Source organism: Vanessa tameamea, chromosome 4 (genome assembly GCF_037043105.1).
Source record: "Vanessa tameamea isolate UH-Manoa-2023 chromosome 4, ilVanTame1 primary haplotype, whole genome shotgun sequence".
NCBI classification, from domain to species: Eukaryota; Metazoa; Arthropoda; class Insecta; order Lepidoptera; family Nymphalidae; genus Vanessa; species Vanessa tameamea.
Genome location: NC_087312.1, coordinates 5017887 through 5045582, shown reverse-complemented (window position 1 = coordinate 5045582; position 27696 = coordinate 5017887). Strand labels below are relative to the sequence as shown.

The 27696-nt window shown below is 32.4% G+C and overlaps 4 protein-coding genes across 4 annotated transcripts; 2 read left to right on the top strand and 2 right to left on the bottom strand.

Annotated features, from left to right (window-relative positions):
* Positions 1-3820: 3820 nt before the first annotated feature.
* Positions 3821-18519, bottom strand: LOC113394453 (uncharacterized). The gene is made up of 20 exons (XM_064220530.1): positions 16253-18519; positions 15899-16106; positions 15616-15769; positions 15116-15228; positions 14747-14835; positions 14177-14252; positions 13231-13354; positions 12847-12944; positions 12395-12469; positions 12084-12136; positions 10847-11034; positions 10237-10406; positions 9774-9998; positions 9086-9318; positions 7241-7451; positions 6413-6650; positions 5980-6127; positions 5541-5701; positions 4780-4991; positions 3821-4156 (listed from the first exon to the last, which is right to left on the bottom strand). Exons 1-20 carry the CDS (start codon positions 18331-18333, stop codon positions 4052-4054), a joined length of 4962 nt encoding a protein of 1653 aa, XP_064076600.1. The 5' UTR covers positions 18334-18519; the 3' UTR covers positions 3821-4051.
* Positions 18520-18845: 326 nt separating this feature from the next.
* LOC113394474 (cyclin-Y-like protein 1) lies at positions 18846-21240 on the top strand. Its single transcript, XM_026631792.2, has 2 exons — positions 18846-18977; positions 19067-21240. The coding sequence occupies exon 2, from the start codon at positions 19188-19190 to the stop codon at positions 20196-20198; it is 1011 nt and encodes a 336-aa protein (XP_026487577.1). The 5' UTR covers positions 18846-18977; positions 19067-19187; the 3' UTR covers positions 20199-21240.
* A 123-nt stretch (positions 21241-21363) lies between these two features.
* On the bottom strand, positions 21364-22729 carry LOC113394475 (uncharacterized). Its single transcript, XM_026631793.2, has 3 exons — positions 22300-22729; positions 21695-21955; positions 21364-21616 (listed from the first exon to the last, which is right to left on the bottom strand). Exons 1-3 carry the CDS (start codon positions 22598-22600, stop codon positions 21447-21449), a joined length of 732 nt encoding a protein of 243 aa, XP_026487578.1. The 5' UTR covers positions 22601-22729; the 3' UTR covers positions 21364-21446.
* A 1425-nt stretch (positions 22730-24154) lies between these two features.
* On the top strand, positions 24155-27496 carry LOC113394452 (uncharacterized). The gene is made up of 4 exons (XM_026631763.2): positions 24155-24554; positions 25346-25537; positions 25948-26159; positions 26313-27496. Exons 1-4 carry the CDS (start codon positions 24373-24375, stop codon positions 27479-27481), a joined length of 1755 nt encoding a protein of 584 aa, XP_026487548.2. The 5' UTR covers positions 24155-24372; the 3' UTR covers positions 27482-27496.
* The last annotated feature ends 200 nt before the right edge of the window (positions 27497-27696 follow it).

Genomic DNA, 27696 nt, shown 5'->3' with positions numbered 1-27696 from the left:
TACATTATAAAATAATTATACTTCATAGTTTTTTGTTATCATTTACATGTATGTATCTTCAAGCGAGTATTATTTACGTACTTACTTAATATGTTTTAAATTAATATAAAAAAATCAAAATACGTGTAAAAAAATCCTAGAAACATTTAGTATGCTTGTCTGATTTTTGCTTGAATTTTTTTTATCAACTATTACGTATACTGTACGTCGATTTAACTTATTCTAAAAGTCACTTTTACTTACAAACTTATTTAACAAAAATGCAATCATAATGATAACATCATCTTCATTCTACTTGCATTGCTTGCGATAACTTTTTTAGCTCAATAAAAAAATAAACAGTGAATTATAATAAAACAATGAAATAATTATAAGCATTTATATATATGGATCAAATTAATTGAGAGACTTGTAAATATCTTATTATTCAAAGAGAATTTTATATATATTTAAGTAAAAGAATAAATGAAAGAAAGCAGTAGAAATTATTGCATGACAAATGACAATAAATATGAGATATTAATAAGCATCCTGTCAAATGGATGCGAAAATAACACCTCATTCTGCAGCTCGCCCGCGAATTCTCGGTTAATTATAAAGAAATCTTGATTGAGAGTGCCTGCATGTATAAAATTTGCTTGTTTATGAGAAGGAAAGTATGAATATGTCATCGTAAAATTATAAATAACGTTAGTTTATAATATATCTTGCGAGATTGTAAACAGTCGAAAGATCGTGAACCGTAACATGCTGCTTACAATTTAACGTATTATTTTTCACTAGAATATAATCTATCGTTGTGAATTTCAATTAAATTATAAAAACTCTAACCCAGCCTAACCGAAAGATTTTAAACTATCGAATTTTTACACGATTAATTTTAAGTTGAATCACCGTTCATAATCTGTCCAGTTTAGAATATCGTGAGATAGATTATAATAATCTAACGGTATTTACAATTTTATAGTTAACAGTATACAAGATATAAAGTGTTGTATTTCGAGCCACATTTAGGGAAGCGTAAACGGGGCAACAGCCCCGGGGACACCACAAGAAGAATTCTAAAAAAAAAACCATAATTTCGACAAATCCAAGGGAACAATTTTATTATTTTAATTTAATATGGGTAGTTTATTTATTTATATTATTAATAAATATTCATTTACATAAGAACTATTAATTAAAATTAAGGTCTTAATAATATACTAATAAGAATTAAAAAATATTTACCGTATAAATCATGACCGCTCGGAATAGTGACAGAAATGCATACCCCGTTGAATCGAAATTCCGATCCTCTGGGCAAAAACAAACCAGCTGTCCTGTCATCCATGGAGATAATAAAGCGAGGTATGATGTGTAGTTAGATATAATAAAATATAAGTATGACATACCTTCCGACATTAATTAATTACTGGTTAAAAATAACTGATACACAAAGAAGAGTAAGAAAGGAAGAAAATGTCATCTGTAAAAAATAAGTTATTGGAAAACCTGTCTGACAAAAATTAAATTGTTCAAAGTAATTTGTAGAATAATCAAGGGCCTCCACAAAACCGGTTGTCATGGTATAGGCGTGTTATGCGGAGGAATTAGGACCATGATTTAAGGAAGTTCTTGAGCATGGACATAGATGGATATAGAGGTAGGGGACGACCAAAGAAACCACGGATGGACTGTCGGAAAGACGATATGGCTGGAAATAATGTAATTTGTGAGATGAAGTCAGTCAGAAAAGTATGGAAGAAGAAGTCATACCGCGCAGACCCCAAATAAAATTGGAATAAAGGCAGGAGGATGATAAAGGGCCTCCAGACCTCTAATTCCAGCCTGCGTTTATTATTATTTTATATCGTAATTCGTACTACACAAAAACAATAATTTAACAATTAGTGATTAATTATAATATATTGGGTATTGGTATTTACTTAGAAAAAAGAACCATAGAACCAAGATCACTATGAAAATTTTACAGAAATATTGCCAATAAAGCACAGATTAATATATGATATATGCGTCAAAATCGGTTCACTTTTAACCGTTCATCATCATTGTAGAACCTCGTATATCCTTAAAACGTATCAGAGAGTAACTGGAACTAGAAGGAATTAAAATTCCATTTAAGTGTGTGTATTGTATAATCGTGATCGGTCACATCTCCTTTCACTTTTGTCGGACGCTAACCTCCATTCCCATTGACGTGTCGCGCATCGGATATTATATTAAAGTTACAAAGGATACCGTACTAGTATCCATTTAAATGATTTAGTTGTCCCTTAAGACATCCGTATACCATTATTGGGGCTCTAGCTTCTATTTATTTTTATTGAACATACTTGCTAAGTAGGGCAGCCATCTTAGATTTTCTTAAAGAATGTGTAATCTTGTTAATTATGTTTATTTTTGCAATTCAAATTATTTTTTAATCAAAATATTAAGATGACATTGTCGCCTGAAAACTTAAATATGAATTAAATTTTTATTTATTTATAATCAACAGCATAAACAATTCTATGTTTACAGTTAAGATATACATCTTAAATATAAGTAAACAGAGATTGCATCATTTTGTTAAAAAATAACATAAAAGTTAGGCAAATTACAGCTAGGTAAGACTTATTTTATATAATTATATATGTGTGTTTGACACAAACACACTCACGCGCTTGAATGTATTTGCATCTGTTTTGTGTTAATTAAGTATGTTTAAGGGTTCAAGGGTATTTTATAAACTAATTCTTCCAACTAAAATGCGTCACCAATTTTGAAAACTAACGTCTTTACCTATAGATGTATTCGAGGTTGTGATTAGTTAATCAATGAGGCGTCTTCTTTTTTCAAATGTCAAATCAATACAGACAGATAGAGAAATCAGTGTTCAACTAAACATGTAAACAATGTTTATAAGTGAGGCTGTAAAATTCATGTTCCTCGTGCCTGTAATATTATTCAATTATACAGTCCTCAAATCAGAACACATATCAAATATTACTATTCATCGTAATATATAGACTCAAGATATTTTTTGTTCGAGTAGGCTTATAAAAACACTTTTGAATCGTCATGTTTTATTATTGAATTAAGTATAGAGCTACCAACTGATGAATGGAGACAGGCTTGTACAAGGCCAATAAATAAATCAATGTATTAAATATTATCTAAGAGCTGTTATCTATTATGTGTATTTCAGTACTATAATAACAGAATTAAGAATTGTAGATATTTACCCTACCTTTAACGTATTTCTGGGGTAAGTAAAAGCAAATATAACATCCTGTAAATGTCCCATTAGTCAGTTATGACTTTTCTACGTTTAACAAGAAAGTATGGAGTCTAATCCAATGCTGCAATAGCGAAACAAGCACTAGGATAAATAAGATATAGTGTAATCTACACAATGATTACGTTCGTACCAATTAATAATATAAAATATTGTATAACAGTAACATTAAATTAAATTATAACGATTATAAATCTTGTTACAATAAGAAATACATGTTTCCGTATCAGACAGCAAAGGCACAGATTTTATTAAATATAAAACTTAAAGTGCAGGTATAAAAATAGCATGAGTTAAACGACGTGATTTATCCATGATAATTACGGTCTATTGTTCTTAACAATATAATTATTATTGTATATAAACGAGCGTAAAACCGGAATTAATCGGTAGATAATTTAAGCTTTCGTCATTGTAGATAGTGGTTATCAGTGTCTATTACGTCATAACCGCAAACATTTTTTTTATTAACAACCACGTCTTTAGTGACGTGATTATACAAATGTCATTTTGACGACCAGGGTAATAAAATTAAATGAATTCCTTATAAAATTTTATTAATATTCTTCGTTGATGGATTTACAGAATACATATTATCTTTAAATTATACACGTGGAAGTAAAAGTATATTTCGCGCTTCAATTAAATGCGTCAAGGACATTGGAATACGGAGTATTTACACAAAAACTAGTCTCGTACTAGTCTCAGCAATGTAATGACTAGGTGTTACGACATAAATAGTTTTTTATATTTAGTTTTACTAGAACTATGTTAGGCTTCAGCGGGGATGCCGATGCATTTTTCGAAATAACGGTTCATTGTACCGTATCTGTGCATATTGACTCCAGCCAGACTGTGAGCTTCATCGGGATATGACTGAGGACAAATTATCTAATTTACAAACCGTAATATAAAATATTATCTAAAACAATGATGATTAAATTGACTTCTACAATTGTCAACACAGATTGGATTTCAGAGTAAATGACAATTTCACAGTAAATGAACGCCTGTGCCCGGAAAGTACACACGGTCGTTGAACTACTGAACTATTTTGGCAATGAAAGTGAAGAATTAGAGAGTGCACCTGTGCAGGGCTGGATCTACCATATGGCTTTTTGGGCTTCAACCTGGGCTGGCCCCCAGGGGCCCCAGCTAAGTCAAGGCAAAGTCAAAAATAGACGATTATGCGAAAGAATCCATAACTTTATTAAATTAAACAGATAGTATGGTTTGCAGCCCTGCGAGTCTTGCAATTAATCAAACCCATTCAATTAATTTAATTCAAGTCTACGTTCAGATATGTCTTAGATGGGCCCCTAAGAATTATTAGCCCAGGGTCCCCTAAACTTACGGTCCGGCCCTGCACCTGTGTGTTTACACACAACTTAACACTATAAGATCTCCTCAGCACTTGGCTATTTTTGTAGTCAATTAGCAAGAAATCATCATCACATGTCTTTTACAATTAAATCCCTTTTTCTCCAAGTAATACTCACCATCTGATCGAACGGTATGTTAAGCTCCGCAAGGATCTTGAACAGCTTGGCAGCGTTCTGGTAATGGACGTTGTCATCCGCATTACCGTGCATGACATAGAATTTCTTGCCTCGAAGTTTCTCCGCCAGCAGCGTTACATCACCAGCTTCGTAACCAGATAAATTGTCTTCAGCGGTGGGAAGACCCATGTATCTCTCGGTGTACATTGTGTCTGAAATTAAGATATTTGATGTGGCTCAAAGTGGTAGTTATTTGAGGTAACTTTTTTCATATCCAAATTTTACAACATTGTTTTAAATTGTGGAATGTGGCGCCATGCAGGTATCGCACATCAATTTATCTACCGATAATGTTGAGTTCGAGTTTTTGCAACCCTGTCTGGGTAGGTAATAACCACCAACTCATCAAATATTCTACTTGTAATGTTTCTTAGAGTGACATCAGGTGACCGATTTACCAGTCTTCTTACAAATTTCATAAAAATGGGAAAATAACAGTGTACAGGAACAATGTACTTTTAAATCATATGATTAAGGAATGATTAATATATTACAATTGTATTATCTGTAAGGAGTTGAATAATTTACAGAGAAGCCTCCCTGTAAATTATTCAACTCAATTTATCAAAATAATAAAAATCAATGTACACGAATAGCAGTTCCTCTTACCCTGGATTGTGTAATTTTTTTATACTGCTAAAGAATTATCAAACAGAATTCATGCTTTCATACAGCCGAAATTTGAAGCTGCTAATACTCACTATAATACAACCAAGAGGTGACGGGTGCAGTGGACACGCCACACTGGAACATGTTCTGGTCATCGTGGACCAACGTCAAGAGCGTGGCATATCCTCCATAACTGTGGCCCCAGATGGCAACACGATTGGGATCCATAAATTCGTAGCGACTTAGTGCTTGTCTAAAATCATTAATATGGCCAATTTTTTAGATAGTTTTCGAAGGTTACTCAAACAATGATTGCTAATTTTTAAATTGACTGTGTGTTATAAGTTTAAGTTTACTAATATTTTATATATTATTTCCTAATTAATCGTAAAGGTTGTGTATTGATTGAAAACGACAACACGCCTAGGGTGTCAGAATAGGACCTAGCCACATCGGTAAGATGACTGAATATCATTGACTTATTACTAATATTAATTTTACTTGAATTGGTCTGTTGTAAGCAAAATGTACCTTAAAACAACAAAATGATCAAAGATTTCAACAGTTCCAAGCGCATTGTTGAGGGAATATAGCATTTCCTGTCCATTCAGTCCCGCCCCACGTCTGTCCGCCAACATGTAAATGGTGTCACGGCTGGTAGTGAGGTATGAATGGTAACCTAGAATATAGAATATAATATAATAAAGAATATCAAACTAACTACTAGAAAAAAATAATATGCTCAACTAGCTGAAGTAGAAAACTATTTGCTTTTAAATTTTCAATTATAAAGTATAATATCTTCATTCATTTTTTGAACCAAAATAGCCTTGAATTGAATAAGTGTAAATCAACCGAAGATTTCGAAGGGAAAGAACAAATGTGTAGGTATAAAAATAATACCCCAACAACGCCAGACAACAAGGTAATCTAATTTATACCAACCAACAATCAAACAACTTACCAACAGTAAAAGTATCATACACGGTATTCGTGTTCGGTCCTGAATAAACATAGAATACGACTGGATACTTCTTAGTAGTGTCGCTAACATTTAACCCAGGAGGTAAGAACAGCCTCACAGGTGCCGGGTAACCATTTTCTAGAGGCACCGTCGTTATTATGCTCTGTGGTCTGCTTTTACCAACGAGACGGTCACGTACGATCTGATTGTCCTCCCAAACATATAAGGTTTGACCAGTCTGTTGAACAAGAGTGATGCGCTCAGAAGTGTTACTAAAGATAGTGTATAAGCTGGTTTACAACTTAGAAATGTATTAATATAAGTTTTTTCGGAATATAACATAGGGACAAAAAACTGTAGGGAATGTCGATTACTGAGCCCAAGTTGTAATACCTATGAATCCACTGTCTCCAGTCGATAGCGACACTTAAATATGAATTTAGAGCCCACGTGATATTTTTATCATATGTAGATTTACAATAAATTATAAACAGATAACAAACATAGTTCTATGAATGACGTCAGCCCCGCATTAAACATAAAAATCGATCTTTCCCCCTCAAAAAAGTATTTTAAGAGACCTTCAAAGGCGCTTCATCTGTTGTCCAAGACGCGGCGATGAGGTTTTTTGCATTCCCTCCAATCTGTATTAAGACGGATGTTTGACGTAGATAACCGTATAACGTTTAATATTTGAGTTTTATTATATAACATATATATTTAACAACATTTCGATCGTCTCAAGTCTGTATGTCTGTACTGTAACTGTAGCCCGAACCGGACGGACGGAAGATAAGGAATTTATAATTGCATTTGCAACGAACTCACTAATGGGTTGACAATGTAGGTGGCGGAAGGCTCATCGGGCGACTGGCAGGTGATAGTGAGGTAGGAGGCGTGCCGGCTGGCGGTGGCTGTGGCCCAGGCGCACGGGCCGCCGTCCGGCAGGCGCAGCTCGCAGCTGAGGCAGCCCGCGCGCGCACCTGACACGTGCACCTGCGACTGCCACGGCGCGTTGGTGACCGTGCGTGTGTAGTAGCTACCAATATAATTTTCTTTGTATTTTTTACAATTTTTTAATTTCATCTATATCTTGAATTCAAATTATGAAACCACCTACTCAATTGCATTTTGAAGCACAATAAAATGTAGTGTAACAGTTATTACAAATTCGTTTCAGTAAAGTTAAATAAAAATTACCCCTGAATGAGTAAGATGATTAATAAATCTTGACCAATTTCGATCGCAGCGCCGATCTCAACGGAGTCTAGCTATTCGGAGGACATATTATAGTGCACAAGAGTGTGCACAGACACGGGTTCACTCTAGGTCCCATTGTACGATGGAATAGTAATCCGATATGATTGGAATAAGTAAGGGTACAGGACAGTTTTCACTGAAGCATGGGAGTGTGAGTACTGACAATTTAGTAACTGCTTCTGAGAATTCGAAAAACACGCAATAGCTTTTTATTTTCTCGGGGTTTGAATCCAAGATCACTGGATCTACAGCTTTATAAATAAGCTATTAAACCAACGAACGACAGACAACAACAATACAATAATTATATATATCCAATACAAGTCAGGCATCGAAATCGGTTTGTCTTTCCTGCACGACTATACTTCACATTTGGAAATTGTTAAAGAAAAAATGTATTTAAGTAAAAATTGTACAATATCATATCTGTAGTTTATTTCTGGATACTGTATTTAGCCTTTAAAATATTTTTAAAAATCCTACAAAATTTTAATATAAATAAATAGAAATTTATCATTATTTTTTTTTTAATATTAATAAAAAACTTTAATCAATCCTCAAAGAGAATCGCTTCAATATTTATTGAATTCCGTCTTAGTGACTATGATAACAATTTTTCATAGTCACTAACACGGAAGTAGCAACAATTATCATAATTACTATGCAGACCTCGAAGTTGGTCTCATTGTTTGTTTTTATGCAAACGCCTAAAGATAATAAAAATAACAAGTCAGAAAATTACTTCATTCAAATCTATATGCACATAACGTCATACCCATGTATACTACCTAACGATTATATTTTAATAGTTTAGCAATATATATATTTTATAAATTTGCATTTAATTTGTAGTAGTATCTCGACATCGCCAACTTAATGTTGACATTTCTAAAAACCCTTCCTTAGCGGTTGCTTATTATATAAAATAAACCTATGTTCCAAATTTCAACCTCCTAGAATAAGTCATTTTATCTGTGTTGGTCTCAACTCAGATTATACTCGTAAAACCAAAGGCAGATGGAGCGAGTGGAACATTATAGTGAAGTGAAAAGTGTAAAAGTAGCTTCAATTATAATTCTTATTAGAGACAGAGAGTGAAATTTATACTGCTTTTCAATTTTGTATTAGCTTTTGTTGCTTCATTATAATGTTCCGCGCGCTCCATCTGTTTTTAATCTGACCTGTGATATTCAGTGAGGACAAATTGTAAACAGCAATATTTAGCATTGCTGGATACCGGTTTGAAGGGCAAATAAGCCAGTGTACAAGAGACATAACATATTAGTTCACAAGGTTGGTCGCGCATTGGCGATGTAAGGAATGGTTGATATTTCTTACAGTGCAGTGATGATCACATACCATCAGGTGGCCCATTTGCCTATTCGTCTACCTATAAAAGAAAAAGATACTCACTAAGCCAAATTATCTTCATCCATTCCAATGAAATTGTTCACAGTGAATGCTCCAGGAGTGACGGAACTAGATACGATTTCTCCATTGACTCTTATACTGACATACAAATGCTGCCAAATATTTCCATCTGCTTGTTCCAAAGACCACCGAGTGGACACGTAGAAGTCTCCAGCTCTACTGAAGCGGGGCAAAGCGATGGGTACCCAACCATTAGACTGAGCACGATGTTCCTCCTAATATAATTGTATAAGTGTTTTAAAAGAAATTTTATAGCTGATTGAAAGAAGTGAAAATCCCGTTGTGAAAAAGATAATAGTCGTAAATCTTAAAAGAATATCACTTCTTTAAATCAAGTTAAACACCATCGTGTTCATATTGTTTGATTTGTACTTACAATTCATCTCGTTTGTTGTGAAGTAAAACATTGTGAGGGAACCATCACACGTCGGATGAAAATCTAACATACGTGTATCAAGCAGCATGGTGCAGTGAGCTCAAGACTTTCTCCTTAAGAGCAAAGAAGGTTTTTCTCAGTAGTTCAGGACATTTACTGTTACATAGTTTTGTGTAAAAATAGTCATTTTATATATTATATAATTAACCTGATGTGATGTGTTTATTTCCAATATTATGAAGTCATGGAAGAAATGTAACTTTGAAAATCGCAATTTTCTTTGAAATAACTTACTTCGCACTGCGATGTGACGATATTGCATATCCTCAGAACAGTATAATTCTGTCTGCGGTTTAGCCAATGTACAGCTATCTCTGTTGCACTGGTCCAAGTAACTCCTCCTAGTATATGATCACTAGAGACTACGCTTGGTGCTTCCAGGGTTACGGTTGAAAGAGTAGTTGCTGCTGTCCTTAGATCGACTACGCGAAGTTTTACTGTAGGATTTACTCGGCCGACCTGCGAACCAAAATTAAGCAAAGTGTATATCAGAATAGTAACATTTCAATTAATGAATTATTCACTACTGCTTGCCGTCTGCTGATTCGCTTATTTTGGGGGTTGGTCGTCCGGTACTAGGCATAAAAAGTAGCCTATGTCCTTCCTCGGAGTTCAAGCTTGCTTCATAACCATCAAACTTGGTTCAGTGGTTTGGCCGCGAAAGAGCAACAGACAGACAGTACAAATATGAGTTTACCTTCGGGTATTTTAGATGAAAAAGTTCAGGATACAAGTCATCTGGATCACTCTTATCTACATAGTAATAATACGAGTATGTTTCCACTAATGTGTCGTCGTAACTGGCAAAAGCTAAATAGATGCCATCAGGAGAGAACCAGGTCGCTTGTCCAGTATACATGACGTCCTCTGAAACAATATAACTTCTTCAGACCATACATATTGAGAACTAAACACGTATGTATACACGTTATAGTAGGACTTAGTCCTTGAATGCCTATTCCATATGTAATTTAGAAGATGACCCCATTTACCTTTCTTTAGTAATCCTTTTCACAATTGTTTTTAAAATTGTCCCATTATCTTACATTTCTTTCAAATTATAGTTTAAATATATGTTCATACATAATAAGTACTACAAAAATAAAACCATGCTTGATATTTGCACGATAGCTACGCTTTAATAAATCTATGGTTTAATAGTTTTAGAGTAGGGATTTGGTCATAAATTTAGTCCTTTCATTTTCTCTATTAACTATTGAACAAACAGTAGAGATTTTTTTGAAAAAAAAATGTTCATAAAAGACTTATCAAATACGAGTAAAGTTTTTTTTTTTGTATATATCTACCTTCGTAGACCCAATCAGCATGGCCATTATAAATGACACCAGGGATGCCATCTGTGGTGATCTGAACAGGCTGGTCAGTATTTTCCGGCAAATAGTACAAGTTATTGTCCAACACGTAAGCTAAGGAATGTCCGCCTCCGAAGATGCACAGCTGTAGACGCTGATGATTTGCGATATTTCTTACATTGCTATCGAAACATAATTAATAAGCAATTTAATAAACACCAAAACTGTTAGAAAAATTTACAAACTTGAATACTGTTTTAAAAAACATAAAAAGATTAGGATAAGAAACGAAGGACGGTTAAGAAAAAATAATGTATCAAAATAGAGCTTGTTAATGTTTATGATACACTACGCATATTTCAGCCACAAGAGAACAAAAGCCAAATAAACAACATTTTACATCGAATCGGCTCGAAAGCTTGAATAAATCTATGCTATGATATTCATCACGGATTTTCGAAAAAATAGCGGTTTGCACGTCGACGAAGCTGTTATCGCAACATTGGATGACAAATGAAATAGTGTTGTATTATGAATAAGATATATTAAAATATAGATATAAATTGAATGGAATGTGTAAATCTAAGGTTTGTTTATCTTTATTATTTCTTCGATTGGAATAGGCTATAAGTTAATAAGCATCGTTTATAGATACACTTAAGCTAAAACTTTATACAGTTCTTGGCACTTACGTTAAGGGTATGTAAGGAATATTAGTAAAACGTAATAAAATTGTCTATGTCTAAATCTCATTGTTCTGATAGACTAATATATAAATATTAGAGATTATAAATATACTAATATTAGTCAGTACGCCCGAAGGCTATGTTAGAGTAGGGTCTATGTCGGGGGACTCTGTTCCAAAAATCAGTATATAGTCGCAATATTAACTAAAAAATACTAAGAACTAAATATCAATAATTATATACTTAGCTTATAGTTATCAATGTTGTAGAAGCGGCGCGTGAGTCGTATCGAACATTTTTAAACAAATAAAATTTAAAATATATTTTTTTTATTTCAGTAATGCGTTACAACAATTGTTCAATGAATTAAAATATTATATATTTTTAAGTTTTTAAGCTATTAGAAGAGTTTCTTATATGTACTATAATTTCGATATTTTATTTTCTCAATAGATCAACAATGAGAGTTGACCTAAATTTGCCACGCCTGTCTATAAAATAATTAACGAATTATATTTTACGAAAACATAATACTAATAACATACCCTGTAGCTATTTCGTAGAGAGCGAACTTAGCCGTTGTTGAATATCTGTATACCTAGGATTATAAAAAATATATAAGGCACATTGTATAATAATTCTGTATCTGTTAAGATTATAGGTATAATATATCCAACATTATCTTTATTTATAACAGATCGTATTTATAGATAAAAACACTAAGAGTTAGATTAGGTACATTGGGTAATTAAAATTCACGTACAAACGTTTAAAAATAATGATTTTAAACAGCAGTAAAGTGCAATAGTTGTTCCTATTTACTTTATAATTAATCTAATTCGTTTTAATCACTTACTGATTCCACTTCGCTTGGAGCTAAAATATATCGTCTGTCTTCAGAAAGTATGGGTCTGCTGGTGTTCAGGAAACTCTGCGCAAATGATGAAAATATAAACAATTACTGATCAGCTTTGTTTGATGGAAAAAATAAGGTTCCTCGTTAAACCTAATTAAAAACAAAATAATATGTTCTGACATGATTTTAAGAGTTATTTTTTTAATAGAGTAGATTTGTCCCATTCCATAGAAAACGTGGGTTTTAACAAAAGATAAAATAAGTTATCATGTGGTTAATAATAATAATATTTCACCTGGTGCTCGTTGTTATAAAATAATTAAGTACGATCTTGTGGTTCAAATGAAATACTGTGATGTTTTTTACCACATACTAATTCGGACTGTAGCAACGTGGTGGGGAACGCTTCAAACTCTGACTAGTTTTTTGTATAAGTTTAACAAATTGATTACCATCAATTCTCCAGATACAAGCACGTTCGAAGTAAGTGTTGGGACATCAAAGACATAGATACCCGGCTCACCGGCAATTGTATATGTAAACTCAGTATCTGTAACATAAAACAAGAGCAAAACCGTGCAAATTTTTTGTAATCACCAAAATTGTAATATTATGGTTTCGACTCTGTAAACAGGTTGTGTTGAAATAGAATTGGAAGTGTCCGAGTCTTCTTTACAATTAATAATGCAACAATTGAAGGAGGCGGAGGTACGTATTCTTTCTATCAAGATTGTTTTCGGTATCATCTTTTATGTAAAAGTTCTTTATTTAATTTTTTTTGCAAGTTTATTGTTAAACTAATAATGATACTTAATATTGTTCCACTTGTTTATTACCAGATATCCATGTTCCATTGAATCCTCGCTGAGAAAACTGCCCCCTAACGAACTCTTCCAACGTGAAAGGGTTCTCTGCGTTCACCGCCACCGCCAGTGACACCAGCGCCAACCACATATGCATCTTTTCCAATGAATATAACCGTTTTCAAAACTATTTTCGTTAAACTAATACTAAGTGATTTGACAAGTTATTTATCCGTTATATGTAGTACAATTTGGTATTTTCAAAAAAATACTAATCTTAAAGAAAAATAATATGTACTAGATATCTCTTGTTTTATTAAGATAGGATTAAAAAATGTGTTAATTGGACGAATAATTTTCTTACCATATTTAAAGATCACTATTAGTATTCAGTGGTTGACGGTTACAACCCGCCAACTCGACTGGTACATTGTTAGATATCAATAATTTTGTCTTATCCAAGATAATGTAATCTAGTGATAAAATTATTATTTTATTATTATATTGGACAAATCCTAAATACTATATTATTAGGTCGAATATGATTAGATATGTATAATAATTTAAATATTAGAATGAAGCCAGGTAAAAATAAAACAAACATTTAATGGGGAAATGTTTATTAGACACCAAATGAAGGGAATTATATAATAATATGGATATTATTCTCATACAATTTCAAAAATGTGACTATATATAACCTGATACATATTTCGAGGATATAATAAATACATCGAATGATCCGAATATTGAAACTCCAATGACTGTCTTATTTCGTATGCACTAACTTCAATTCACTCGTCCAGATAAGATTTCCCCGACGACGTCCAAGATTTGTCCACTATAGATTTATTTTATTATATTATTACGTTCACGATTTCTTCGGAGATAGTATCAAGTTGAATCCAACGTTGCTTGCAATGTGAAATCACAGTATCAAACGTGTAAATTTCGTATGATGCAGCCCTGACTGACTGACTTTGACAAAGGTATGCGGTGAGTCAGCGATGGTAGCGCATTTCACCCGATTGCGGAACGCAAAGGGTATCATTCCACTGCGGAGATCCAAAATGTCTGCTTCGATCAATCAAGCGACTGCGATACTCCGACGACGAATTAAATCATAGGATTTCTTCCAAGGGAGCCTTTTCTATAACATTTCGTATAAAATAAATTTATTTGCTTAACTGCTTCACAAGTTTTCATAATCTTGAAAGTATCTCCTTTAAACCTAGTTCAACCTACATCTAAATTAATGTATTAAGCAATATTTTAACATAAAATTATACTGCTACGAACAGCGTTATTCGAAACCTGGAAAGAAACATCGATATCGCGACAAAGCGTTAAAAGTGTAATTGTAAAGCTCATGAAGAACGTGAATATGTAAATGTTGTCACAGTAATGAAGTGTGTGTTGTGTACGTGTGTTTGTGTTTTGTGTATAAAATGTGTCCTGTAAGGCGTAAAATTTTGAGTGTGTGTGTGTACTTGTTATGTATGAGGTGTAAATGTAAGGCTGAATGTATGGGCGGTAGACGGACCCTGGCTAATGTCTGCGGTGCGTTCGACGCAGCTCCTGCAGCCGCCGCTCGTGCTCGGCCATATGTTGCCGCCGTTGCTCCTCTTTTATTGCTATCTGAAACAAAGTTAAACTGTGTAAATAAATAAATTTATTATTTATTTATTAATCAATCCTAGCCAATATTATAAACTCGAAAGTGAGTTCGTTTGTTACGTTTTCACGACCTGACTACTTAATTGATCAACAATATATGGAGCATATATAGGGTACAGTAAGAACATAGGGTACTTATCCCCTCCATCCAACCCTCTCACTAGGCTGAGCCCGCGAGAAGAACCTAGTAAGATTAAAAATAATTATTTTTCGTTACATAAAATAAAATGCCTTTTCTTACCGTTTCCGCAGACAGCGGAAGCCAATATATGCATGGAGTTGTCTTTGTCTTTCTAAATAAATCATCCAATAACTTGGCTGGTGCCTCCTCCTCCTTTTTCTTAAACTTCCTCGCTGAAAACAGAAAAGATTATCAATGAATAAGAATGTAGCATAGATTATGATCAGAAATGAAGCTCCCCAAATTATACATTTCACACAGTTTCTCTGTCATGTGACTAGAGATGAGGTCTTGTCATCTCCAGTTCATGTCTCCACATAAATTGTTATGTATGTAAAGAAAATGTAGTAAACACTAGATCTTCAGCATAAATATGAATTGTAAGAAATTTATAAAAATCAATTATTTATAAAAAAAATTAAGGTCACTTTAAGATTCTTTCTATTGAAAAAATGTTACTATTACGTGTCGTGAAAATATTTTTACTGCAAAATCAATCAAAGATGACCAAATTTTCTTTAAATCCCACTCTTAGAAAAATATTTAAGAAAACAACTAACCTGGTTCTGGACTTCGTTCAGGAGTGCGGTGTCTTCTTTTTTCAAGTGGTCGTTCATCCCGTAGCATCTTGTCTGGGCGCCCGGTTTCCTTGTTCTTCTCATTCTTGCCATAGTCCCATTCACGCATTGAAGCTTTCTTCTCCCATGGCTTATCCTTAAAATAATATAAATTCTAATTTTTATATGATGTTCTGAATAATCTTGTCTAGAAATTGAAATTATAAATTTGAAGAAATAGAAAATAAATTACTAATATTAAGTTAATACAAAATGTTATACATACTATTTCCCCCTTTTCTCTCTTTAAATCTTGCTCCCGTAGCCAATCTTCAACAGTTCCAGGAATTGTCGAAGCCTGAGCATTATCTGTGTCTTCATTAGCTTTAGCTTTGTCAAAGTCTTCTTCTGTTGAGAAATCTACATGTAACGTCTTAGGATTTGACACCGGCCAAGTAACTCCATGCAAAGCATGACGTGTCTCTACAGCTTGACTGAAAAAAGAAGAGGAGTTATTTATAATTATAATGATTTTTAAATCTATTTTTAGTATTTGCTTAGGTGTGAATTATTTGAATTACAAAAGTAACTATTGAAAATATATTCAATTAATAGTATAATTCTTTCAAAATTTACTTACTCTTCAGTTTCATATTTCACAAAACATTTTGATTTTATTCTATCAATCCAAAATCCATTCTCTATAATTTTTCCAGTTCTTTGTAATAAATTTTTCAACTGTGGCAATGTAAATGGTCTTACTAAGTTTGTTATATACAGAATGCTTGACTGTTTATGTTTCGGTGGACTCGGTGGTCTTGATATAAAATCATCATTGTCTCTGACAATTGATATTTTCCGCATTGAAGCAAGATTTGAATCCTTTGCTTTAACATTTTCCTTATCTCTGTCTTCTAATTTATGATCTTTATGAATTTCTACATTTTCTGTATTGTCAATAACAATTTTTGGCAATATTGGTCTTTCAATTTTAGCAGCTACCTCCACCCGCTTATGCTTCTTTTCTTCAATCACTTCATCAAACTCAGCAGGCTTAACATCAGGTATTATCTCCTTAAGAATATCAGTAGAAATTGTAATAGATTTTTGTGTGGACAATTTACTTGGACGTGATCCCCATCTTCTTTTTCTATTAATTACCAATGGTATTGTTTGCTCAGTGGCAATCTCTAGAACAGATTGGTCATTTGAAACATTTGGAATAGAATTATTGCTGACAACTTCTGGAGATTTACTTTTGGGATCTACAGAAACCTCTTCTGAACTTTTGTTATCGGTGACATCTTGATTAGTTTTAATATTGGGAACATCTTCAATAGTTTTTTCATTATTAGCATCATTAATAATTTTATTATCAGGAACATCCTCTTCTCTAGTTTTACAATTGGGAACATCTATAATTATTTCATCATTAGTCACTTTATTAATATTTTGTTCTTCTGGAATATCCTGAATAGGTTTATTATTTGAAACTTCTGGATTAATTTGTACCTTTGGAATGTCAATAATAGAAAGATTAGTATCCTCTTTCTCATTTTTCTGGTCTTCATGTATTTTTTCCGTGGTTTCAGTAGTTACTTCATCATTGGTTTCTATTGGAACTAATATTGCCTTCTCTGTTTCTACACTTTTAGTGCTCTCTACAACATCATTTTTATTAATATTTATTATGTCCTCATTATTAGACTCTCTTTTCCCTGAAATTTCAGTTGTACTTTCATTAATACTTACCTCATTTGAGACCACACTGCTAATGTCTTTGTCCTGATCTAATGTAGCTTTGGCATCTTCCCCCTGAGATTCATTTAGACTTATCTCTGAAGATTCACATCTACTTTCATCTGCATGTAATTCTAAAATTTCAGATTTCTCTTCTGACAGACTCCTTTTTCTTGTCGGGCTCTCATTTTTATGAGAGTTACTGTCTTTATCTTTGTCTTCATCTGATTTTGGAGAAACAACAGTTGTATCAGCATCAGATGGCTTATCTTTAGATTCATTATCCTTTGATTCTTCTTGGGCCTTTTGATCACTATCTTTACCTTCACTTGGTTCCGTTGATTCTACCTTGTCATCTTTAATTTCTTCGGTTGTTGTTGACATTGGCGTCTCATCAGCTACAGCTATACTTTGTTGAGTGCTTTCAGTAATTTCTGTAGATTCAGGTTCCGTCGTCATTGGCGCTTGTGTCGCCACTTCTGCGTCATCTCCCTGACTATCTTGGTTCTTGTCTGTCACATCTTTAGATTCAGTTGATTTCTTAGAACGATGTTTTGACTTTTTTTTTTCCTCTCCTTCTACACTTTGAGTGTCACTCGAGCTTGTTGCTCGTGAGTGCTTCCTTCTGCTTCTAGGTGATCTGTCGGGCCTTTCTGGTGTTGAGGGCGGACGTGCAAGACATATTTTAAGCTTTTTAATCTCACCAACATCCCCTGAACTTTCAGTAGCTTTAACGTGCCACACTTGCTCTTGTGACTCTTCGGGACTGTCTTCTTTTGCAGGTTTTGGCGGGACCGTGGTCTCGGTTTGACTAACCACGACTGTTTCTTTTGGAACAGTATCTTCAGCAGATTCACTTTCTGATGACGACGAATGTTTTCTGCGACGTGTTCTAGTCCGCCTCACCTTTTCGATCTTTTCCTTAGGCTCAGGAGAGACTCTTGTTTTTTTACTAGCGGTGCGTTCGCTTTTACGACGCATTGTTGTGAAGGTTCTTATTTTAAATGAGATACGACTATTCGATGTTTTAAGATCAATCTAGATTGTAAATTAGTTATTTCCAAATAACAATCGTTATTTTTTTAGCTTCTTTTTGACATGAATCTCACTAACAATTGAAAGGAGGTTCAGAACTTCAGAGAAAGGCAGACATGTTGGAAATATAAACCGAACGGATTACAGATTAAAAATAGAATAGTGTTTTACTATTGATTCAAAATGTAGATTATGAAAAAGGAAAATTTAAAAGCAACATTAAGCGTTAAAAAAAAAACGTGATTATAGAAAAAAAATAATTAGAAGAGATTTTAAGGCAATCAGTAAATGATAGATTATCGCTAATTTTTGTTTTGTTCATAATAGAATGAATTACAATTTAAAAATCTTAATCTTAGTCTTTCACATTCCTAATATTAGAATTACTTAATTTTATAACAATTTTTTTTTCTGCATGCTATAAAATAATGAATATTAACAATCTGTTAGTAAAGAACGTAAAAATGACGTTCGCTTATCGCTTGATAGAGTCAGCTAGCTGCATCTGTCATTGTTAAAAATGATTTTTCTTCCGATTTATTTCATATATATTTAAAACAAATTGACTAATACGATTGTATAATATCAAGGTACAGTGATGATTTGTTGTTTATTGTATATACTATGAAATATTAATTTAAACTATCTTATGGTAAAATATTTAATTCTTTTGTTACAGATACTATGGGCTTTATAAGTCACACTAGCGATCCGGCACTCTATTTATGTGTGTTTAAAGGTGTACTTGGAGAATGATAATGAATTATTATCATCTGTAACGTTCTTTGAATTATTCAATAATGGGTAACCAAAATAGTTGCTGCTGTTACCGAAGTCCTTCGCCGATCAGAAAGGACATCGTTAAACTTGAAGATTATCTTCCTGAAGGGGAAGTAAGTTCAAATAACATTCAACACATCAGTGAAAGAGAACCAGATGATGGAGATATAGACCCATCACAAGATCCAATTGCAGGCACAATCTTCATGGAAAGATCAAAAGCCTCAATTGAGAATGGTATAACAAGAAAGCGAAGTCAACATCAAATAGCTGAAAATAAATTGAAAAAAAGCAGTTCCTGTTCTACTATATACTTAGATGATAGCACTGTGTCTCAACCAAATTTAAAAAACACAGTAAAATGTGTAGCTCTTGCTATATACTACCATATAAAGAACAGAACATCAGAAAGAAGGCTGGATATATTTGATGAAAAATTGCATCCATTGAGTAAAGAGGGGGTCAGTGAAGATTATGACAAGTATAATCCAGAACATAAGCAGATTTATAAGTTTGTACGAACATTATTTAATGCTGCTCAATTGACAGCTGAGTGTGCTATTATTACTTTAGTATATTTGGAACGACTTCTCATTTGTGCTGAGCTTGATATTGCACCTTCTAATTGGAAAAGAATAGTGTTGGGAGCGATTCTGCTTGCAAGTAAAGTTTGGGATGATCAAGCTGTATGGAATGTTGATTACTGTCAAATATTGAAGGATATCACTGTGGAAGATATGAATGAATTAGAAAGACAATTTTTAGAAATGCTACAGTTCAATATAAATGTCCCCTCTAGTGTATACGCTAAGTATTATTTCGACTTGCGTACCCTTGCTGAAGCTAATGATTTAGCATTCCCTAGTGAGCCATTGAGTAAAGAAAGAGCACAAAAATTAGAAGCAATGTCGAGAGTGATGGAGGATAAAATATCAGCTGAGGTTGTTAAGAATGGTATCAAGAAGTGGTCAAGTTTAGATAATGTCAATTCTGGTGCAGGTGTGAGGCGTAGTGTGGCCATATTATCTTAATTATTTATCTCAATGAAAAGTGGATCCATATTTAATTGATATATCAATGTCTATGGATTCCATTGTATTTAGAATGTCTGCACCAGATTGAAGACTTATAATTTGAATTTTGGTACAGTATTCCAAAACATTGATTAATTTCAAGGAATGTGATGTTATTTGCCAAATATCATATTTGAAAAGTTTTAGAAAAGATTATACATTGGTATAATTGATATAACGACATTATACTTTAAAAAAGATTTAGTATTATCCATGTAAAAAAGTAACGTAACAGCCCACAAATGTCAGACTATGGGCAAAGAATTTGTCTCCCTTCAGGTTGAAGATTTGGAGTATTGAGTTAGTGAATATTGTATGTAAACATATAATATAAAATTTAGTTTACAATAAAAGTGCACAAAAGCTGGGGAATTGTAATGGGATACTGATAGTCATTCTGTAATTTTTCAGTCATGAGTTATACTACTGATAGTTCTTAAAACGAAAGACTTACAAAATGTGGTCCAATATTTTTTGTATTATATTCATAATCATTAATTTGCTACTTAATTCTTTAACATAATTTATGTTTCATTATACTGTATTGGCTTTGAGTATATTTAGTTGTTACTCTTACGAAGCACTAATCAAGTAAGTTTGCTTCCAAAATTTTGATGCTTAGTTTTAACTTAGACTACTACTAGAATGTGCAAGTGCATTTGACTGAAATAAGAATCTTGTGACTGTGGTGTGAATGTTTTAGTCAAGAGAATTTTTAATAATTTTATTTTTAACTATTATTGCATTTATGGTCCGACATAGTTATATATGAAATTATGCCAAATTATTTTGTAATCAAATAAGAATAAATTTCATTAATCACTCATTGTTAAATTGTACAACTGAAAATACCAATGTATGTAATTATTATATTATACAATAAATAGGAATTGATTAAGTTGAACTATTTAAAGCAATTAACATTTTGTGAATAAGCTATGCAGTCCATACTTTATGTATCTTTAATGTAATTAAGCAAAAATAAACATTTTATATGAGACTTTCAATAGAAACTTTATTGCTGCTGATGTAATTTTTTTTTTACTATTTACATATTTAAACCAAGTTATTCCTATCAGTTATATGTTTTTGTAGGTGATCTTTAAAAGAGTTACACAATAAATTGTGAACAGATATTGTTTAATATACACACACTAGCAAACAATATATTGTAAGGTAGGAACAAAAGCATCAGTTATTTTATCTTCATGCTAATGGCTTAAGATCTTTCAAATATGAGCTGTAGTTTTCTAACATATCTATAACTTCATTGCTTTTATTGGTCTTTTCATCAAATTCTGACCCAACTGACCATAATGTTTCCAAGTCGTATACCTTTCTTGTTTTTTCTGAGAATATATGTAGGGCTATATTACCTGTAAGTAAATAAATTGTTTATCAGATATCTTTAAATAAAAATATTAGTATATTTTAAAAATGAAGTATATAAGTACCTAAATCTATAGCCATCCATTCCTCAGAATCTTTGCCTTCAATTTTTGGTATATAGTCATTTTTGTGGCATTTCTTTTTATAGACCTTCCTAACAAACTCGGCTAATGCCAGAATATGTCTTTTACTTCTTGCACTAACTACACATATATAATCTACATAATTAATTTCTTTTGGAACAGTTGCTACAAATATATCTTTTGAGTTCTCTCTTTGCAGTAATTCTACAAGATCTTCTATTTCGTAAACACCATTTTTTCCTCCTGAAATTAAAGTGTTTTAATTAACTAAAATTATACATACTAACTATAAAGAATTGTATTTTGACAATCATCAAAATTAATATTTATGAATAGCAATTATTTTTTAAGATAAGTAGATAGTTTATTTAATTACCATCTTTATTTAACAAATTAGTTTCTTAAAAATTCATTTATGTTATCATAACAATCCACACAATAAAAAAGTAATCCATTTGTTCTAATTGTGATTGGATAATATTACATGTAATATATATTGTGCTTTTGAAGTTACTATACATAGCTCAGATCTAGCAAGTATTTTTTAAGATTAATATTTTATAATATATTAAAGAAATAAATCCTACTTTCTAAATTAATCCCGTCAAATTCATCACTTAAAATAGGATATTTGTCTTCTACGTAAAGTTCATCTGCAGTATGTTCTATCACTGGTGAGTTTGTTTCTGTTATAACCTGAAATTTAGTAGCTATCGCTGGAGAAGTTTGGCTACTTGACTTTGGAGGGTTTCTAGGATTTAGCAAACATGTCCCATTATGGAAATAACTATTATTTATCCTATACGTAAGATAACCTTTAGGAATTTTTGTGTAACTTTTACATTTCTGCTGGGTAACAACTACTTGCAATAGAATATTTTTAAACATTTTACTAAATTTTAATAATTACATAACATAATATTAATGAAAAACTGTAACTCAATAAAGTTTTATATTAGAATATAAATTAAAACGTTTGGTTTAATTGTTTGATTAAGAACTATAATAACAACTCTTGTCAAAATCAAATGCCTTGCGCAATGTGACATTGACGTTGGTCATTAATTCAGAAAAAGATATAAGTCCTAAAAGCCATTAAACTAAGAATTGAATTGAATACATATAAGTCAATTAAAGCTATATATATAGATATACCTTTTTTAATTATGTATCGTCATGTATTGTATTATTTCACTTTCAGGGTATTATGTACATACATTATTTATTTAAGAAGGTACAATATTCATATTTTACACTGTATAAGAAAAACATAGACTTCGTTTTTTTCATCAAATATTATGTCAGGTAACATAGGTCTAAAGGCTAATATTTTGATCACCTAATCACCTGAAGCTTTTAGACACTGCTGCTGCAACTGGAAGTTGTTTGAAATTCTTCATTTGCACACAAAAAGAGTGTATGTTTTAAGCCGTCTAAAACGGTTTTTTTTTAAAAAAAAAGGAAATGTATTCTTTCAACTAAGTAGGTAATTGTTAACTTCTAACAATTTGCTGGAATTTAAAATAAGTATTATAAAACGCCTGTCATGTATTTTTCCCTAGAAATGCATTTTTAGGAGTATCACTAAAAATAAAAAAATATATTTAAAAACTTCAAGGGTTCTGGGAAAACCTTCAATTATCCTAAATTCAAAATATTATGTAAACTCTTTTTATGTACTTCCTATATAATAAGCAATTAAAACTGTTTCGAGTTTATTGAGTATTAACTAGCCTTAGTATACCTAATAGTATTTAATTGATAAGTATATAAACCTTTGAAAAATGATATGAAAAACAGAATTGAAATAAGCTTGTGAATTGCATTTGTCTTGTTGCATCTATAGAAAGAGAGTCAATAAGAATAATCCAAAAGTTGTATATATGCAAAAAACCTGAGCGCTGCACGTTGAAAACATCTAGACCTATGATAATCAAGTCTTGGACCATCGATGAGGCGCCCCAGCAGCCGTCTTCCATGATGTTGTCCTAATTTTGTCTTGCATCCGGGCGCTTGTTGTGCTTCAGATGGGGGCTATTTTAAATTTTTCAATAGTAGAGATGTATTTTAATGGATGTAAAAATTCTATTAAGACTTGTTAATCAGCTAACAAGTAAAATTATAAAACAAAGGCATTTTAACACCGGATTTATTTTTTTCAGACATAGTCGGTAACATATTGTAGTAAAGCGGTATCTATTTATACAATGTTTTTATTTTAAAACATCTACTTTTTGTTTTAAAAAATTTCGTGTCTTTATTTTCCAAATAGATTATTACGACGTTATAGCAGATTATGTAAAAGTATCAGAAAATTAAGACACGTTCTTCTTTTCAAAAATATAAAATGTTATCTATAAAAAACACAAAAGTTTGCCACAGGACAGAAGTTATCACTGAATCAACAATTTTATCTAATCGTATTTTATCAATAGGAGTGGGTATCAACTTTACATATAACATGATTCATTTGTTTTAAAAATAATGAAGTTTTCGTATTGATATACAACATTCTGCATGAAAAATGTTAAAATCGTAGAGCAGTGGCATTTTAAAATTAACATGTGTAAACTTTGTGATTGTACAAAACATAATCTTAAGCTTGGTAATATTAAAAGTTTTTACTATGAGTGTTTATAGAAAATATTGTAACTATTAAAATGGTGGTATGTGAACTGGATCAAGAAGTGTCGGGTGAGATTTTAGGAAGAAAAATACCGGCTTGGCAAGCTCTTCTATTTCACCGAGTGCTTCCGTCATGTGGAGGTCTGGTCCTTTATTTAATCGTCGTTTGCTTCGACCTCACACTCGTTTATGAACATATAAACAAAGGTGATAAAGCGTGAGTATATACATTTGTTTATATATATAAAACAAAATCTATACCTATTAAAAAAGTACATCTATTTGTATTATTATCAAAATTAAAATATGATATACATATCATACAATGTTTATAACCATACTTAATTATATATGTATCTATATATTATACTAAAAACCTCGTTTTGTTATTCGTTCGCTGCATTTACAAATTTATTCAAAAACAAAAGAAATGCATCATATCCTGAAATAATTCTAAAATAATTAACTCTTTTGCAAACATGATGTAGGTATAAAGTTGTTTAAGCCTAATGACATAGCAATTAGTCAAGCATACGTAAGATATTTAACAATATGAAGCTTACATCAAATATTAGGTATTTTCAACATTAAGTGTTAACAAGACACGACTGATTTGTATTAATAATACAAATTTGAACAATTAGTAAAATAATCAATATGTACTTATAATACTGATTTTTATATCGTTGTATCTGTGAGTTAGATAGGTATATTTACTATACAAGTTAAGCAAGAAGTAATAAAAATGTGATCGTTTATTATAAAGATAGTTTATTTATTAATGTGGCTCTATATATGTTAAAAGGATATATGGCATAATCACCGTTTGTTTCAGATGTAGAAAACTATTATGTACTAATTATAATACCAATTATGCACTCTATTGATAATAATATAATGTATTTTTTATAAACTGTTTATTGTTAATGATCTCTATGTACCTATAACCAAGGTATAATTTGTATAGAAAAGTAATAATTGATTTATTTTTTGTTTCGTTTCAAATAGACTGGGTATATTCGTCGTCATATTGATGATATTACCAGCGATTTTATCACTGGTGTTTACTCTAGCTTCGCCACCACCAGGCTTGCAAACAGAAGATTCAGCATTTACTGTGACAATAAAGAATAATGACATTAAATGGATATTTGAGGAAATTTTACGTGCTCTCTTTTTTCCGATTACTGTTATTGGCAGGTTAGTAAAGAGAAACTAATATTAATATTCTTATAATATGCCCAGCGTGGGAAGACTACAGGCTGTGATAGTATTGTCTACTTTGTACTCACAAAGCGTCAACATTGAAAGTATTAAATATAATATTTAATTTCCTCATACTTTTTTAAATGTACCTACACAACTTTTTTTAAAGGAAAGCTCCCATTACACATAACCGAAAAAGCTACCTAAAAATATTATAAAAGTGCTAATATTTTAAATTGTAATAATTTGGAATTAAATATGAATCATAATAGGTAACACGATCTTTTTAAAATAGATATTTTGAATATTTTTTGTTCTGCCATATCTAGTAAGCCTTCGTCTATTATAAAAGTCAAGCTTTTCTTGGTTACATAAGTAAAGACATAGATTAATTTACGTTGCAGATACTGCTATTTAATATTCTGGTGGATAGAAGCGGTGTACGCGGCCCGCGAACAAGATGAGGAACGAACGCGGGAAGCTCTCTCTCAGGCCCGCGAGCCTTCTTCCATGGAATTGTATCTATTTCTGCAGGCCTTCATACATTGCGCGCCCCATGCCATTATCAATATCCTAGACATGATGGCACGTTACGCGAATCCTGCATTTGATAAAAGTACGTGTTACACATTTAATGCCTTATAACTGTTGTTATATAAAATATATAAATTATAATACTCTTTATCATGTTAAGGGCATTTATCTCTATTAAATGATATCAACTGTTATATTAATAATACTTTTACATACGTTGTATTTTATTTTACAGTCACCTTGCAAGCAATTAGTATGATTGCAGCTTCACTTCGGATGGCAAGTACAGCTACAATGTATAGAAGATTTGAAAGAGAAAAATTGTGCGGTCGAAAATATCCATGGAATATCAATAATAATAATAAAACTCAAACTGAAAATGCAAACAACGAAAATATAGAGAAAACTAACGAAAGTCAAGAAGACGACTCTTTGTACGAGCCTATGATGAAAAGACAGTCATCAGTATCACAAAATAATTTTAACAACAGAGAACAAATCAATAGTGACTTAATCCAATTTTCTCCTCGTAGTTCAGAACTTCAGAGCTCCTTTTACGATGATGATATCGTATCGGCTTCGGACGAGTGTTCAGATTATTTGCCGCAGGCTCGTAACGAGGAGCTGGAAAGCGATGATGAATATGTTAGACCCATATCAATTATAGATAAAGTAGCGCCACGGAGGCGTAATACAGATTATACAATTGAGAGAGTGTACGTCCCAGCGCCGCCCGTGACTCCGGCGCCACGACCAGGCTCCTTCGCCGTGTGGGCGGAGAGATTAGTCGAGAATGCGGAGTCGATTCCAACTTGGTTATCTGCGCCTCCGAGAAGAAAGCACTGGGAAGTAGTTCAGGACGAGCCTGATATTCCGCGACGGATACCGCGATCTTACATGCGAGGTCTTGAACCGCAAGACGCGACGGCCGCTTTGGTCAATTTCTTAGGATGGTACGCCTTTTTCGTAGCACGTTTGCTCTCTATAGCGGCATTTATAGATTTTTTTCCGTTTGTTGCGATTATAATTTTAATGTCTCACTATCAAGTGATGCTATTATTTTTAATAGTCCCGCAAGCGAGTACTGTGAAGAGAGCGTTCTATGTGTTCCTCGCGTTCATATACTTGTTTTGCCTTATGGAGTTTAAGATCCGTTTCCGCCACGTCCGCGTGTGGCATATGTTTTGGATCATAGTGTGTACTGTGGAGACCGTTGTATTCATCTCGGTGTGGGCGACTGTCGATAACAAACTACATAATTGGTGGAGAAGTTATATTGTTATAGTAACTATTGTGAGCATGGTGCTTAGTTATTTGCTCTTTCTAGTGTATTTCTTACTCTTACAGCCGGGAGAGACTGTAGTTTGTATAAATAACAATAATATTAAGAATATTAAAAAATGACTATTTTGTATATTTGTAAAATAAAATCACAATACAATGTATGATATGTTTAATGAATCAATAATTTATCTACGTCCTAAAAGTTATATATTGTGTGGGTAGCACACGTTACGTGTTATAACGATTGGCGGTGACACTAGTATTTATTGTTTTTTCCTAACAGAAAACTCGTAAAAGTATTGCGCAACGCTTACGTTTACACTTAGAACATTAGA

What these genes read in the sequence shown, in the direction of transcription:
- LOC113394453 (XM_064220530.1), bottom strand. Translation starts at nt 18,333, where the DNA reads ATGCGTCGTAAAAGCGAACGCACCGCTAGTAAAAAAACAAGAGTCTCT. An exon ending in AGAGAGAAAAGGGGGAAATA is followed by an intron (nt 15,770 to 15,898) that starts GTATGTATAACA and finishes TATTATTTTAAG; the next exon opens with GATAAGCCATGGGAGAAGAA. An exon ending in TGAACGAAGTCCAGAACCAG is followed by an intron (nt 15,229 to 15,615) that starts GTTAGTTGTTTT and finishes TTCTGTTTTCAG; the next exon opens with CGAGGAAGTTTAAGAAAAAG.
- LOC113394474 (XM_026631792.2), top strand. Translation starts at nt 19,188, where the DNA reads ATGGGTAACCAAAATAGTTGCTGCTGTTACCGAAGTCCTTCGCCGATC.
- LOC113394475 (XM_026631793.2), bottom strand. Translation starts at nt 22,600, where the DNA reads ATGTTTAAAAATATTCTATTGCAAGTAGTTGTTACCCAGCAGAAATGT. An exon ending in TGACGGGATTAATTTAGAAA is followed by an intron (nt 21,956 to 22,299) that starts GTAGGATTTATT and finishes CTTTAATTTCAG; the next exon opens with GAGGAAAAAATGGTGTTTAC. An exon ending in ATGGATGGCTATAGATTTAG is followed by an intron (nt 21,617 to 21,694) that starts GTACTTATATAC and finishes ATTTACTTACAG; the next exon opens with GTAATATAGCCCTACATATA.
- LOC113394452 (XM_026631763.2), top strand. Translation starts at nt 24,373, where the DNA reads ATGGTGGTATGTGAACTGGATCAAGAAGTGTCGGGTGAGATTTTAGGA. An exon ending in CCGATTACTGTTATTGGCAG is followed by an intron (nt 25,538 to 25,947) that starts GTTAGTAAAGAG and finishes TTTACGTTGCAG; the next exon opens with ATACTGCTATTTAATATTCT. An exon ending in GAATCCTGCATTTGATAAAA is followed by an intron (nt 26,160 to 26,312) that starts GTACGTGTTACA and finishes TTTATTTTACAG; the next exon opens with TCACCTTGCAAGCAATTAGT.